A 17,252-nucleotide genomic window follows, 5' to 3' on the forward strand; every position below is an offset into this window, starting at 1 on the left:
CGTACAATAAGGGTTACAGGAGTGGGAGTAAGAAGTCCTCCAACTTGATAGTATTTCAACATCATTTCAAAATAACATTAGTTGTTGCTATGTAGACGTACCCTTACTCATCTATGTCACTAAAGTGCTTTTGAAAATTGTATCCACTACTTTATTCTCAATAATATATCACAAAATTGCTGCATAGCTGACATTTCTCTCAGCTATGGCACATCTATATATAAATAAGTCTAGATTTCAGATATTTTTCTGAATAGCAAATATACATATTTCATGGTATTGTCTATATGTATTTAAAACCCAGAAAAAGTGCAAAGCAACACAAACTGAACAGTGAATTTGCTGGATAATAGTTTGGCATATATTCAAATTCAACCAAACCTCATTTCCTCTTTTTCTGTCTTATATAGTTCTTTTCTGGAAAATTGGCTAATGGTTTCAGCAATGAGAAACTAAGAATCAGAAGAATGTAGTACAAAGCAGCTTTGTTTCCTCAATTATTTTTTTTCAATATTTAGAAGTCTGAATATCAGACGCAACAAAATACAGAAGAAAACGTGTACTAAATGTGCAAAAATGCATTAAGCAGAAAAAACAGAGAACACACACACACACAGAGAAGAGATAAGAGGATTAAAAACTAAAACCAGTGTGTGAAAAGAACCAAAGTGCAAGTAGTTATAAAATATTCGTCCCTAATAAAGTCAGGTTAACTCTAGATAAGGGCATTACAAAATATACATTTGAGGGTCAAAAATCAGACTGAATACACAATTCGGTAAATATACTATTTCTACAAAGTAGGAAAAAGTCTGAAAAAGGCAGCTCACAGGTGTTTAAAATATTTTGTCAGTTCATTTCCTATGATATTCTTGAGGCCTTTCATGAAGGGTCTGATTCAAAGAACTCTGATGTCAATGGGAGTCTTCCCATAGACTTAACTGAGCTCTATGTCCCGTCTATTGTGCCCCATTGCTATATCTAATAAAGGAGCAGATTTCCAGTCCTGTATGATACCTTTTTCAATCAAAGATGTTCATGATAAAACATCTGGTTATGTATAGATAAAACTAGTATGTCCCTGATTATAACCTAAAAACTAAGAGCAGTGGATTCAACTACAAGGCTGTGGGTGGAGAGAATGTTTAAAACAAAACTGGCTGCCCAGTATACATTTTAGTGCCTCTTATCACTGACGCATTTTTCTATTTGTCTAAACTGTATATAAAACTCTGTTGATGGCATAAAAATGCTCTGGGAACATCAGCACACAATTTGTAAATGGTCCATTTGCAGATCAGCAGAAAACATTTAGGAGCATGTTTTCCCCTGACTCTCTCATGTTCTCCCACAGAATAACAAGACAATAAAATCAATGTAGGGACGCGGACAATTCCTTCTCACCCATGGTCTCATTCTGGCCCACAGAGAGTACAGCATTTATAACCCATCTCATATTTCTTAACTTGCTTTCAGAAGGGTTTTGGCTGTGTTTTTGTAAACCTTACCAAGTTAGCGTTAAATTATTACATTCCAGTCTTTACACTCAAATAAGCAAGCATAGAACAAAACACTTGTTTAATGTGGCTACGGTAGTTTGTCTCTTCTTTCCTTTGCTGGAAATGCAGAGGAGGTATTATGCTGGCTTCCAGCAGAAAGGAGCATATCCTATCACTCTTGAGCAGCCCCCATTGTCAAATACTGCTACATTTCAGGGGTATCTGCAAGGATTGAACTCAGAATCCGTTGCTCCAAAAAACTGCCAACTCTCCCTGCTTGAGCTAATGGAAAATTCCCATTGACCTTACTAGAGCAACAGTATAGTCCCTGTGTGAAGTGGTTGCTACCACAAGTCCTTGAGATGGCATGGCATTCCATTCAACTGAAGTCTGTGATACACCAATACATTGGCAATTACATTCCTGGAAGACAAATAAAGGAAGAGGATGAGGGTAGGGAAATATGTACTAAATACTTAGACATCTTGATTGACTGAAAAAACAACATACACAAGGCAAAATGGTGGGGAGCAGCCAACTGCTCATGTTGTGTTTTTTTAAATTGCTTACATAAATACCTAATGTTAATAAAAAAACAGGATATGATGTTCTGATTATGCCTCCAGATACAATGGTCTGGACCCCCCAGTTTCATAGCTTTTCTGCTCTGGAATTCTGCACTCCCTACAGCATGCTCTGCAGAGCATTCCCTGAGCACAGGAGCAAACAGAATGCTCCTTACAGAGCGAGCTGATTGACTTTCTCAGTGCCGGGGTCTACCTGAAAAATGAACACGACATCCCACAACCTTTCTGATGTTTCTGATATTCTCACTTTGCTTTAACACAGCAATTGCCAATTTCAGAATTTGCATATTCCATTGTTCACAGTGCATCTCATGGGTACATGGCTTCACAATTAAAAAACCATAGGGACAGATCCACAGAAGGACTTTGGTGGCTAACTGCCATTGTCGGTGTTAAACTCCCATGTTTAGGAACACTAAGATCCTCAAAACCCTAACTCAGCTGCTGCCTAACTCTGCAAGTACTAAAGGCCCTAGATGAGTACCACTGTAAGTTTACCCTAAGTGCTCAAGTTTGGCATTGCCACAGCTGCCTCAGTCTGAACCTTGCCCAGCAGCTCAGTGCCTTTCACACATTTAAACCCCAAAACAGGTGTTGTCCTACATATCTTGCCAGTAAGACACAATATAATAGATGTGTTCTGAGCCTGCCTAATCCCAAACAAAATGTTGGGGTGGAGAAGGATAAGAGAGCATCCTCCTTTATAACAGTTATCCCAGGGGTTAGAGCCATCACCTGGGATGTGGGAAACCACCTTTCAATTCCCCCTTCTGCCTGCCAAGGAGAAGGGTTTTGAACTAGGGATGTGAACAAGTTGTGGACTAGACGATTAACCACTAAGCCTAATCTTATTGGTTAATCTAGTCAACTACTCACATCCCCCTCCCCTTGCTGCCTCTGTATCACTGCAAAAGCCACTGATACAGAGGCAGCAATGCGAGGTGGCAGGGGGCTCCCTAGGAGTGGGGCTGGATTACACTGACTGCTGGTCCCACCCCCAAGGACTATAGAATAGTCGACTAACTGCTAAGAATCCATGTGGTTAGTCGACTATTCTATTATCTGCTATCTAACATCCCTAGTTTGAATATGGGTTTCCCATCTCTCAGGTAAGTGCCATGAGTACTGGATTAGAGAGTCAGTCTCGCTTGCTCTCTGGCCCATTGCATACAGAAATACAGTGACTCAGCTTCACCAGGAAAGACGGAGAAAGGTCCACACTAGACTCTTCCACAGCTCTCACCTGCAAGTGGGTGGTTCCTCTTCAAATCCCAAGTCTCTGTCGCCTGAACCTGAGCCACCTGGGCGAGTGCCTTCATCCCTGGGCTATAGGCTGTCACTACCATTTTGTGTGTAGTTAGGCATGTCCTGCTGCAGAAAAATAGCTTAGGTGCCTGATTCTAGGGGAGAGTTTAGGGCTGTGACTCCCAACTGGAAATAGATGCCTGCCTCAAGTGACACCAAACTCCCTGAGAGGGGCAGGGCTTAGGCATCTGCATGTGCTATTGGCTAACAGGCAGCTTCCCCACCTAATGGGTTGGCTTTTGTGGATTCCATTCTTAGGCACCTCTCTCTCTTCATTGCTTGTATAAGAAGCATAGGCACCTAACTCATGGATTGTGGATCCCATTGGCTGGTGAAGTACCTAAAAGTTAGGCAGTGCAACACTGAACAATGAAATGTCTAAAGTACCTTTACGGATATAGTCCTAGAAAATCAGGACACCAGGGCCCAACAGAAAATATGACCTACCGATACAATTGCTAATGCCACTTTAATGGTTGTGAGTATCCAGTGGGATCTGCAAGGGAGGCATGGCTTGCAAGGTACAGGAAGGGTTCAGAATATTCAAGGGATGGCAAGTGGTGTTGGATTGCTGTTATTGTTTAAAATGGGTGCTAGTTAAGGCAGGCCAGTTTGGTTAATGTCATTTTTATCAATACTAGCATTACCTGTCCCATTGTGACGGTAGATGTACATATTGCCTCCTCCCTCCCCCCTGCTCCTGAGGGCGGGGAGGCTTGGGCCATGTAGCCTCCTTCCTCCCCGCTGCTCCTAGGGGTGAGGGGGAGGGCAGTTGGGGTTGTGCATCCTCTTTCCTCCCCGCTGCTCAGGGGATGCTGGGGCACGCACAAGCTCTTCCCTAACATCGGGGGGGGGGGGGGGGGAGAGGGGAGCTCAGTTGAGGGGTCAGGACTGTAGGTGGGGCTGGAGGCCTGCCTCCCCCTAGAATCTTCTCAAGTCTTCTCAAATATTCTCTGTGACAGACGGCATGACTGACACCTCTTCTTTTACAATAGTATAGATAAGTTGTATTTAAATTTATGGCTATCCATAAATAGACATGTACATATTTTACCTGAATAATTGAAATTGCATGTGCCTAATATTGTGCTACTCAGAAGAGCATGTTTAAAAAAAGAGAAAGGAACCTTTGTACTCAGTAGACCTGTTCCCTGTGTGTAATTTATTTGTCTAAGGTTTTTGTACACTTTTGAATCAAGGACTTGCACTACTGAAAACAAATGCACTTGCCTTCAGTTCTAGTACCTCAATGTAGAACATCCAGGATAAATGTACTAGACTATAGTCCTTTAAGGTATAAGACAGATACAAGAGCTAGTATGTTCCTCCTCTTGAGATGTTTTTAGATGTTTTTATGTCCCTCTGGGGGTCTCACATTTTATTTTTATATCAATTTATATTGTGTTTTAAAAAAAATTGTAAGCTGCCTCGCATATTTTAAATACAGAGGTGGGTAAAATATGTTAAATAAATAAACAAATATATAAATAAATAGTAGAGATAGATGAGCTGCCTCAAAATTTTGCACTAGCTAGTTCCCAGCATTGAAATCCAGAGTCTTTGTTCCTACTGGCCATGTGCCAATCATGTGAGGAGGAACATTGCTCTAATAGCTATTCTTCAAGTAATCAGTCACATTTGTTTTCCTTGTCTTTCTAATGTCTGTTGGTACATAAATACGCCTGTTTCTTCTTGTTTCCATGCAATATTTATTTGCATTTTTGCTCAAGTTTACTTACTAGAAAGGTAATACTAGAAAGGTATTTCACCAGGGCACACTAAGAGCTTGTCTTCACTACTGGGTGGATCAGTGCTCTGGCAATCAATCCACTGGAGGTTAACTTAGTGGATTTCACCAGACCTGCTAAATTGACCACTGAACACACTCCCATTGATTCTGGTACTCCACCGGAATGAGACACACAGGATAAGTCAATGGGAAAGTTTCTCGCGTCAACCCAACATGGTGTAGACACCACAGATAGTCAGCATAAGGTACATTGACCCCAGATACGTTATTCACATAGCTGGAGTTGGGTAATTTATGCTGACTTTAGCCCATAGTACAGGCCTGCTTGAAGTGAGCAGTCTGTAATGGTCCTTAAATATATAACTCCAGTCTTAAGCTCATTGTAATGAAAATGGCATGAGCATAATGGCATGAAAGTGGATGGCACAGATTATGTGAATGGTTTAGTCAGAGTCTATTTACCTGCAAAGGTAATTATTAGTTTATAATTTAAGAGAGATTTTTGGGATATAGATGATGTAGTTGTATAAATAATTTTTCTGGAATACATATTTTATTATTTTCCTATTTTCCATCTGAAGATGGATGTTTCTATACCTATAGGGTAGATATATATCTGAACTGTCCTTGATTATTTAAAGTAATAACTTTGGGTAGAAAAATGATAGTAGCTAATAGATCTTTCATCATGAACAGAATAATTCAATTGTATGTGAAACATGAGAAATTGACTAGGAGTGTACAATAACAGTGATATAAAAGCTGGGTGTATACAGATAACATTCTGGTCCTCATAACACACAGTTTAACGAATTATGTAATGTATTTTACAGCATGCTTTGTCTGACAAGGCCACTGTAAGAATATTTGATCCAAAGACTACTTGTTTGCAAGAATGCCTTATTACCACTTTTCAGGAAGCTTACTTTGTCTCAGAAAGTTTTGAAGAAGCCAAAGAAAAAATGAGGTAAATTCTTTCCCTTGAGTCTTAAAAATGAAATCTTATTTTCCCTTCTCTGGATATGGCAGAAATAGGTGTTAATTTTCTTTTTCTTTCAGGGACTTTGCAAAATCAATCAATCGTCCCTTTTCAGTGTATTTCAACCCATACACGCAAAGCATTGAAATTCTGAAAGACACCAGAAGTATAGAAAATGTTGTCCAGGACCTTCGGAGTGATCTGAACACGGTGTGTGATGCTTTAAGCAAAATGAACAGATATTTGGGAATTTGATGGCTGTGGCACTGCAGCTTTGCTGTTCGCTGCTCCTTCTGTGGCTATGCTAGCAACATCATGTGGTCCAGTTTCTTAGAGCCATCCATCTTCCCTCTGCAGCTTGGTCAGTGATTTGCATCATTGTGTAGCTCTAATTGTAACTTGTGGATGAAACAAGGCAATGCTAATTTGCAAACTCAACAAGAAATATGGTGGCCTACAAACAGCAATTCCATAAGAGAATATCATGTAAAATATGCTATTAAAAGCTTACCTGACAATGATTTTGTTTACTTAAAGAGACTGTTCACTTAAAAGCTACATATAAGAAATGGCTCATGATTTCATTATGATTCTAAACATACCTATTGTTTCTTTACAACCTCTTGTCCTTGATAGAGTCTGAAAAAAAATTGCTAATTTTTCCCTTGTATGGATCCATATTTCTATGTATACTGGAAAGAACAACTTTTCCTTTTATGACTCTGCAATTGATTGTCTCCTGTAATTGAACAATAGAATGTATATAATACTGAGAAGGGAGGGAAGAATATACGTTATTGTTAAAAGGACTTCTGAGTTGTAAACTATAGATATTTAATGGAAAAATATTTCAAATTAGCTGAATAATTGCAAAAAATGTACAACTCTTAACAATTCAAATAGGAAGATATTTTAACTTAATACCTGCCACTACTTATGAGTGCCACAAAAATTCTTCCCTTGAAAAGAGGTTTTAATAGTGAGACTCCTGATGTCATTCCATGTGGTCAAGTGTCAATGTAAAACCCGCTATGATTATGTGCCTTCCTCATTCCCATATTCAGATATATTTTCAGAGAGATTTCATATTTCTATGATTCTTGTTATCAAGTGGCACTCATTTTATGTGGAAATTACTAGCAACATTTAGAACATCTGCAAAGCTATTTCAGACACATATTGAAACCACTTTCAGCTGAAATATCTGTGCAGATGCTCAAAATGTTGCTAGCAATTTCAACATAAAATGAGTGCCACTTGAAAACACAGACTCATAGAAATGCAGGGCTGGAAGGGACCTTGTGAAAGGTCATCAAGTCCAGCCCTCTGCAGTGAGGCAGGACCAAATATATCTTGACCAGGTTTTTCTCTAACCTGTTCTTAAATATTTCAATTATGGAGATTCTACAACCTACCTTGAAAGACTATTTCAGTGTTTAACTAGCCCTATAATGAAAATGTTTTCCTAATAGCTAACCTAAATGTCCCTTGTGCAGGATAAGCCAAGTATTTTTTGTCCTCCCTTCAGTGAAAATTGATCATTGCCCTCTTTATAACAGCCCTTAATAAAATGGAAGAATATCAGATTCTCATTTCAGTCTTCTTTGCTCAAGATTAAACATACCAATTTGTTTTTACCTTTCCTCAGAAATCAGGTTTTCTAAACTCAGTCATTTTTGTTGCTCACCTTTGAATTTTCTGCAATTTATCCCCATCCTTTAAAAAATACTGCACCCCAAACCATAGGGTATGTCTACACTAGCCCCCTAGTTCGAATGAGGGAGGCTAATGTAGGCATTCGAAGTTGCAAATGATTTAAATATCCTGGGCTGTATTTGCATGTTCCTGTCCGGTCCCCATTTTTAAATTCCACTAGTCCGAAGTAACTGCCCGTGGCTACACGTGGCAGTGAAACGGTAATTCGAACTAAGTCCTTCCATGAGGAGTAACAGTTAATTCGAACTAAGGACTTAGTTTGAATTACTGTTTCACTGCTGCATGTAGCTGAGGGCAGTTACTTTGGACTAGTGAAATTTTAAAATGGCGACCGAACGGGACCATGCAAATACAGCCCAGGATATTTAAATCCCGGGCTTCATTTGTAACTTCAAATGCCTACATTAGCCTCCCTAGTTCGAATTAGAGGCTAGTGTAGACATACCCATACATAGTACTTCAGCTGAGACCTCAATGCCAAGCAGAATGGGATAATTTCACCAGCACAATGACACTTCTATTAATATGCCATGGTATATTAGCCTTTTTGTAACTGCACCATCAGTTTGTGGTCCACCGTAACTTCAGATTCTTTTCTTTTCAGGAGCTCTGACAGTGGTATCTGATAGTGGTAGCTGGGACAGAGGCTATATTGATGATGCTTATTCAGGATAAAAAGTCTATAGGGTCAGTTACATAGCAGTGGTGGTGAGGCTGTTGATTTGTAAAAATCCTTCTGGAATCCATTTAAAAGCCTTAGTTCAGTATTAGTCTATGTGCAGATTTTGTTTATATTCTTTCATGATAATTTTGGGGTTAATACTGAGTAGTCCTGGAGACCTTAGTCTTGTGAATTTAGACTTTCTCTGTCAAAGAATAATCACGTCTAGGGGTACGTCTAGACTATCGGGTTTTGTCGACAGAAGTTTTGTCGACAGTATCTGTTGACAAAACTTCTGTCGACAAAGAGCGTCCAGACACATTGAGTTCTGTCGACAAAGCAAGCTGCTTTGTCGACAGAACCCTGTAGTCTAGACGCAACCCTACAGGCAATAACACCTTCTGTCGACAGAACTCTGTCGACAGAAGGTGTTATGCCTCGTAAAATGAGGTATATCAGCGTCGACAAAACTGCTGAGTTCTCATAAAACGAGGTTTTCTGCAGTAGAAAAAACTGCCACGATCTTTCAATTTACTTTCGAAAGAATGTGGCAGCAGTCTAGACTCAGGGGAAGTTTTTTCAAAAAAAGGCCACTTTAAAAAAACAATAACCTGTAGTCTAGACACACTGTAAGATAGAAAGGACCAGGCCTGAAACTTTCTATATATTTGAAGTTCTTTGAATAAGCCCCTTGACAGCAAATGATTACAGCAGGCTTTTCTTGAATGAAGAATAGGTAATGTACGTTGTTGCTTTGAAGCTAATGTCTGTTTCCTAGGTATACACCAGTAACTAATTGTATTCGTTAGCATAAGGCAGTTAACCATTCAAAAAGTTCAGATAGTTTTGGCAAAATTATTATTACACAAGTCCCATCTAAATGTTAATATCCTCTTTTGCCCTCTGAACCCAATGAATACCCAATGAATCATTAAAGACAGGAACAGAAAATTATCATCTACAAGCTAATTAGATCTCATTGTTAAACTTCTAACAACATATAGGTAAACAAAGAAAAGTACCTACTTTTGATCCTCTAATAATACAGGCCTACAGATTAAGTATTCTAGTATATTTAAGGTGGCTTAAGGAAACTGTCTACAAGAAATAGTCCTGTTTACTATTTCAGTATTCTTCTAATATGTCCTTAAGGATTGCTTTTATGTCACTCAGCCTGCTGGTTGATTGCTTAACACTAAGTGGCTCAGCATCACAGGAATATTACAGTTATTTCCTATTTTGTATTTGTGCATTTGAATTTTCCTTCCTCAGTGTAGTATTTTGCACTTATTTTTACTGAATTTCATCTTGATTATTGTAAACCAATTATCCAGTTTATCAAGATCACTTTGAATTCTAATCCTGTCCCCTAGAGTGTTTGCAACCCTTCCCAGCTTGGTGTCCTCCGCATATTTAATTAGCATGCTCTCCACTTTGTTATCCAAGCCATCAGTGAAAATATTGACTAGTATATGACTCAGGAGAGACCCCTGGAAACCCATTTAATATGTTCTCCCACTTTGACAACAAACCATTGGTAACTACCCTTTGAGTATGGTCTCTGAACCAGATATATACCCACCTTATAATAATTTCAGATGGATGACATTTTCCTAGTTTGCTTATGAGAATGTAAAATGGGACTGTGCCTTACTAAAATCAAGATACATCAGATGTATAGCTCCCCCATGTCCATCTATTGGTTCAGTAATCTTGTCAAAGAAGGAAATTAGGTTGGTATGGCATTATTTGTTGCTGACAAATCTATGTTTATTATATTGTCTTAAGTTCTTATAAAAGATTATTACAGATTTTTTTCTGATCCCTTTCTGGATATTAAAGTTAGGCTGGCAGGTCTAAAATTCCTGGGGTCCTCTTTGTTACCTTTCCTAAAGACAGATGCCATGTTTTCCCTTCTCCAGTCCTCTGGGACCTCACTCATCCTTCATGAGTTCTCAAGGATAATTATGAATGGATCTGAGATTGTTTGGCTAATTCCTAAGTATCCCAGGGTGAATTTCTTCAGCCTTGATGACCTGAATACATGTAATTTATCTAAATATTATTTACTCTGCTGTTTCCCTATTTTGGCTTGTGTCCCTTCCCGTTTGTTGTTAATATTAACTATGTTAAGCATAGGGACACTGTGACTGGGTTTTCTGGGTGCGAGCACCTCGCCCCTTCTCTCCCAGCCGATCCCGGCCCTAGTCTGGGGAGGGGGCGGGGCCCAGTGTACCCACCGTCTGAATTAGACTCGTTGGTCGTCCCACCCAGGGTCTTGGTAGTAGTCTCTAGTTGCGGGGGCGATCACCCCTCAGCCCCCAAAGGACTGGGGGGACTCTGCGACCCCTTCGTTGGTCTTTCCTGCTCCTCGACTTGGCAGAGTAGGAGAGGGTTGTGGTGTGGAAGGGGAAGGGGAGTGGGGGACCCGGGCCCTCCCTCCCCTCCGAGTCCCAGCCCGAGGCCCTAAGCGGAGGTCAGCAACCGGTTGTTGCCCTCCGCGGCAGACGGGGCTGCGGCCCTCAACTCGTCCACCCACGGGCACCAAAAGGGTCCCGCCTCGGGCTCCTTCCACTCCCCGCTGACTTGTCCCGCTGGCGGAACAAGTTCAGGGTCACTCACCACGTCGGAGTCGTCGGGCCCATCCCAGGGCGAGCCGCCAGCTGCCGAGTCCTTCCCTCCGGGTTGCCCCAAGGGATGGGGGTTTGGTGCTCCTGGACGCCAGGGCGCCCGCCGCTGCACTCTCCCCCCTCTTGCCGGGCCGCTCCCGGCTGTTATGGTCGCCGGGGGATGACGGGGTGGTAAGCTCCGCCCCCCCGGCGCCGCCCCTTTCACGGGCGTCCTGGCGTGCTCCCAGGTGTTCTGTTGGAGTGTCAGTCGGGGCGGCAGGGGCGGGCGCTTCCTGGCCGCTCGTGCTCGGCCCCGCCTCCCGCTACCCGCTCCTGTCGGCGCTGCGGGGTGTCCGGCCCTCAGCGCCGCTGCCTAGGTGCGTTCGGCCGCCGCGGCGGCCGCTTTTCCCGTCGCGGGGGGGGTTCCCCCCGCAGGTTCAAGTGCGGACCCCGCCGGGTCCGTCACAGACACAATTAACCTTTTTAGTGAAGCCTGAAGGAAAATAGGAATTTAATATCACAATTTTCTTGATGCCATTTATTATTAACTCTGTTTCCCTGATAACTAGTGGACCTATGCTTCCCTTTGTCTTTCTTTTGGTCCTAATGTATTTGTAGAACCTCTTCTTATTTTTTTATGTCTCTTGTTTATTTTGTCTTAGCTGTTCTGATTTTGTATTATTCCTTTGCAATTTGTCCATATTTTCATTTTTTATAGGATCCCTTTGTTTTTCAGGTTATTAAAGAGCTTCTGAGCTTCTACTTTCCTTCCTATCTTTCCTTCAAAGTAGGACAGTTTGCTGCTGTTTGCTTTAATTCTGTCTCTTTGCAAAACTGACAGCTCTCCTGAACACCTTGTTCTCATAGATTATCTTCCTAAAGAGCCCCACTTGTCTGTTCTCTGAGTTTGTTAAAATCTGTTTTTAAGTCTATTGTCCTTATTCTGCTGCATTCATGCCTTCATTTCCTTAGAATCAGGAAATCTATAATCTTATAATTGCTCTCTCCCAAATACCAATACCTTCATGTTGGTCAGAATCAAGTGTAAAAGGTACCCCCCCCCCCGAGTTTCTTCTTCCACCTTCTGAAACAAGAAGTAGTCCCTAACATATTCCAACAACCTACAGAGATTTTGTGTTTTACCATATTACTTTTCTTACAGATGTCCAGGTAATTAAAGTCCCTCATTACTACCAGGTCTTGTGTTTTTGGATATTTCTGTTTTGTTTTGTCTTTCTCCTGATAACAGACCTCTTCCATGATGTCACCCCTGTTTCCCTCCCCCGGACCATTTTGTCTTCACTTAGGGTTCATCTAGACTACATTCCTCTTTCGAAAAAGAAATGTAAACGAGTCTGCTTGAAAGTGCAAATGAAGCGCAGATTTAAATATCCCATGCTTCATTTGCATATTTGCGTCCGATTGCTGTTTTGAAAAAGGGTATTTTGAAAGTGAAATTTCAGTCTAGACGCGATTCTTTTGAAAAAAACCCCGTACTCCTAATTTTTTCAGGAGTACAGGTTCTTTCAAAAAAGATTGTTTTTCCCGAAAGAACCGTGTCTAGACTGCAGTTTCACTTTTGAAATAGCCTTTTTCAAAACAGTGATCGGACGAGAATATGCAAATGAAGCACGGTATATTTAAATCCGCGCTTCATTTGCACTTTCGATTTGCCTAATTTACATTCTTCTTTTGAAAGAGGAATGTAGTCTAGATATAGCCTTAGAGACTTTGAACCAGTCTACCTTTCACCTCCTTCTGGATCTGACAACTAGCGCATATAGTTTTGATGTATAATGCAACACCTCCTCCTTTTTTACCCCTATCTGTGCTTTCTGAGCAAGCTATACCACTCCCTATCCAATATTTCAGTCATGAGATTTGTCCCACCAAATCTGTGAAGCCAATTATGTCATAAATGTAGTTTGTATAGTAAGAGTTCCACTTTTTCCTGTATTCCTTGCATTTGTGTATAGACATACAAGATGCTGAGCAAATTCTCTTGTGGTTTTCCTTCTTGCTTCTCCTATGATTCTACAGTAGTTTTCCATTCCCATGCCCTCCAACATCAAATCCACTGTAAGATTACCACTTTACACTTGTCTGTTGGCTTTTGTAACCCGTCTCCTTTGGGCCTAGTTTAAAGGCCTTCTTGCAAGGCTGGTGAATCAGTGTGTGAAGATACTCTTCCCCTTCTTGGTCAGATGACCCCCATCTCTTCCAACCAACACTCCTTTCTGGGACAGCATCCCCTGCTCAAGACACCATCTGCACAGCCATGCATTTATCTTCAGGATGTGTGTGTCCCTGCCGCAGGCCTTACTTAACATCAGTACCTTATCCTTAAATAAGAGGTAATCTATAGGGATAATTATTATTTATAAAGACAACTGCCACCTCTTTGAGGATATCTGTAAGGTAACAAATAGATCTTCTCTCTCCTCTGGACTACTGCTGGATTCTACAAGGTGATGAAAAATCCAGTATTAGATTTAAACTGTGATTGCCAATGATTCAAAAGAGTAGCAGTTTTCTAATCTTAAGGGAATCAGTATGCCAAAGGAGTTCTTTATTTACTCATGTTAGTGCTGACTCCATTAACTGGCATATATCACCGGAGAGGTGCTCGTGACCTCGCACAGAAGTTTTTCTGACTCTTCTCCTCCTCCTTCAAATGGAGTCTGATAACCTTTTTCAGTGCTTTGTAGAGAAAATGTACCATACCGGTGCTTCGTTATGTGGGTCTGAAAATCACTAGAACAGGAGTCACAGATTCTACTTGATTCTGGAGTCAGGTAACCATTGCTCGTTTAAGTAACAAGAAGCTACTGTGAGAAACACAATAAGCAACATTTACAAAGGTATTGAGGTTTCTTCCTTGTATTAGAATCATGCAGAGAAGCACTTAATATTTATATTGTCTAGATATATTCTCAGCTGTTCTAATAGCTTGAAAGAAGGCTTCTACAGCAGTAAAACAACAGAAGCACATCTCTGTTTTGTTTTGTACAGTTAACAAGTAAATCTTATTATGGATTAGGGAGAAACTCTTGAAATCCAATAGCCATTTTAGGACTAATGATGGCAAAGAAACTGTCTATGATGAAGATATAATGTCAATGAAACAGAACGTTGTGAAAGGATAATGAGCTCCCACTGCTAGATAAATGCTTAATCCAATGATTTTATTTCTATTATATCCCATGATTAAAAATAAATTAAATATAATAGATGGAGGGGATAATGGTGATCCAAAAAGGCAATTGTTCACTGTTCTCATATTGTAAAGCAGCATTCTGATAAGGTTAGAGAAAAAATTGTTCAAGCTTCAGCCAGTCAGAAACCAGAACTCAAGGAAGAAAAAGTTAGAAAGTGCAACACTGTGTTTTTAAGAATCAGTTTTATCTTAGCTGAAATTTTCCTTTGCAGTTTTTATTAGCAAATTAAGCTCAGCCATCCATTCGTCTCCATGGATGACAAGCTCATTTGGTGTAATGAGAGAATTATTGACAGTTGTCAAATTACACAAATGTTTCATTTAAAATAGGTCACATTTATCGAAGGTGTTTGTTAAGCTTTAGTGATCTGGAATCTGGACTTCTGGCTGAGACTCATTTATTTGCTGTGTAATTCCAGACTGATGCTTTATGGGTCTGAGATATATGTACTTGCTTTGCTTGCACAGAGTAAATGGGCCTAATCTTAATGAACGTAAAGCATTTCAGCATTTACCAGCATGCAGAATCTAACATGAAAAACAACAATCTGAGACACTGCAGCAAATACAAAGTTTCATTAGCAAACAAAGACATAGTTCACATCATTTCATTTCCTCTAGTTGGGAGGAAGGGGAATGCAGCAGACATTAACACAACATGTTGTGTTTTCTAATTTATTTGCGGCCTAATCAAAGGCCAATGAAGATCAGGGTTTGCTAACAAAAGGAGTCTAAGAAGTGGTTGAACCTTTTCCCCCCCCATCAAAACCAAAATATGTTGCAGAAAGGGAATCATTTCAATGAAAATTTTGTCAGGATTTCTCAAGTCCCAGATTAGGCTGGAGGAGAGGGAGCGAGCAATAGAGCAGAATAGCCAATAGCCCCATAGTTAGGACACTCACCAGGGATAAAGCAAACCAAAATTTGAGTCCCCCACCAAAACAGGAAGAGCAGGGACTTGTATGTGGGGGTCTCACATGCTAGGCGAGTATGCAGCAGATACTGGAATTTGGGTTTCTCACAGGCTATTGTGCTGTTAGTTGCCTCAGCTACGGCGTGGGGAAGAGAGGGAAGGGTACAAAAATTCCAATATGTCTGAGTCTTCATCAGGAAGCTTCTCTTCTTTTGCGCATTTGTGAAAAAGTTTCATGTGGTCCCAGGGGACTAACGGCCTCAAAGGACTAAAAATGAACTGAGGCTTTCACCTCTAGGTTGCTAGTTTAAATCCAATCCATCCCAACAGTTCCTGAAAGCTGTTACCCGCTGGTGGCAATATGGCTTATGTATGATGAGTTTGTGGGTTTAATCTAGTTGCAGTGGTGTTCATGTAACAAAAAAGCATAATCCCAATTGGAGACCACTATGGAATTTTAAAAGGGTGGCTATTCCTTTGTCTCATCCTTTGTTCTCTGAGTAACCTGAGGTAAGCAGCTCTTTACCAGTCTACCTACTGCTCTGAGGAGCTCATATTTGAGTATACTAGCTTAAGTTCAGACTATGTGGCTGTGTCTAGACTGGCCAGTTTTTCTGGAAAATCAGCTGCTTTTCCAGGAAAACTTGCTAGCTGTCTACACTGGCTGCTTGAATTTCCGCAAAAGCACTGACTTCCTATTGTAAGAAATCAGTGCTTCTTGCGGAAATACTATTCTGCTCCCATTCAGGCAAAAGTCCCTTTTGCACAAATCTTTTGCGCAAAAGGGCCAGTGTAGACAGCTCAGATTTGTTTTCTCCAAAAAAGCCCCGATTGCAAAAATGCCGATCGGGGCTTTTTTGCGGAAAAGCGCGTCTAGATTGGCACGGACGCTTTTCTGCAAAAAGTGCTTTTGCGGAAAAGCGTCCGTGCCAATCTAGACGCTCTGTTCCAAAAATGCTTTTAACGGAAAACTTTTCCGTTAAAAGCATTTCCGGAAAATCATGCCAATCTAGATGCAGCCTGTGTGTTCATGGGAGGAGGGGGATCTTCTTATTACCTCTCATCAGAGGCAGAAGACAATTTGAATTATCCATACAACCAGCAGTTCTTTGTTTATAATCAAGGTTTTTTATACAGACGAACAAAACAAAACAAAAAACATCCATAAGTGTTAGAGCCAAGGCTACTCACACTGATGCCTGTGCTGTATTTCACTACACGTGATTAAGAGAAGCAACTCACATTCTCTTAAAAAGTCAGCTCCTTCTTCCTCACTCACAGCTGACTCTCTTTCCTACAGTCTTTCTAGCCTATTTCTGGGCAAGAGGCTATGGCCTTGTCTTCATTGCCTAAAAAAGGTGTGGGTGTGTTGTTTCTTCTGGATAACTAATGTGTGCGTATTATCCTGAGGTAAAAACACAGTGAAGACAGGGTGCTTTGGTTTTACTGTGATATCAGCTAGGCAAGGTCAACCCTGGGGAGGGGAGAAGGGACATAGTGCTACCTCACCTTGTTACCTCAGCTGAAGTGCTTTTTTTTCACCTCAGGATAGCTCATGCATTTTAGTTACCTCCAGGTTAAAAAAGCCCCCAAATATACAGCAGATTTCCTGTTAGCTGAGTGGGAATCCATTTCAGTATTGCCCTATAGCAGTGGTGGGCAACAGTGTTCCCTCTAAACTGCAAGGCAGCACAGCTTCACAGGTGATTAATCAGCCCTGCCCAGACAGAGACTCAGGGCTCTGTGCAGGGAGCTGACTGGCGGGGCTCATTAATCACCTGTGAAGCTGTGCTGCTACACAGCATAGAGGGAACAATACTGGGCAAAAATCACCAGGGTTAGCCCCTGGTGGGTTGCTGCTGCTTTATTTACCTGCACCTCTGCAGGTACAGCCACTTGAAGCTCCCCTTAGCTGTGGATCACCATTCCTGACCAATGGGAGCTACAGGAAACAGTGTCGGGGTCTACATCGCTTCCAGCTTATTGCCCACCCTCACCCGACAGGTCCTTTGTTAT

At 41.1% G+C, this 17,252-nt stretch overlaps 1 protein-coding gene across 1 annotated transcript in view; it reads left to right on the forward strand.

Annotated features, from left to right (window-relative positions):
• Nucleotides 1-6,849, forward strand: part of TPH2 (tryptophan hydroxylase 2) — a 92,023-nt gene extending 85,174 nt beyond the window's left edge. The window contains exons 10-11 of the mRNA XM_075919425.1: nt 5,975-6,108; nt 6,201-6,849. Of these exons, the coding sequence (XP_075775540.1) occupies nt 5,975-6,108; nt 6,201-6,375 (309 nt within the window). The 3' untranslated portion in view covers nt 6,376-6,849. The remainder of the gene's footprint in view (nt 1-5,974; nt 6,109-6,200) is intronic.
• The last annotated feature ends 10,403 nt before the right edge of the window (nt 6,850-17,252 follow it).

This window comes from Pelodiscus sinensis, chromosome 1 (assembly GCF_049634645.1).
Source record: "Pelodiscus sinensis isolate JC-2024 chromosome 1, ASM4963464v1, whole genome shotgun sequence".
NCBI classification, from domain to species: Eukaryota; Metazoa; Chordata; order Testudines; family Trionychidae; genus Pelodiscus; species Pelodiscus sinensis.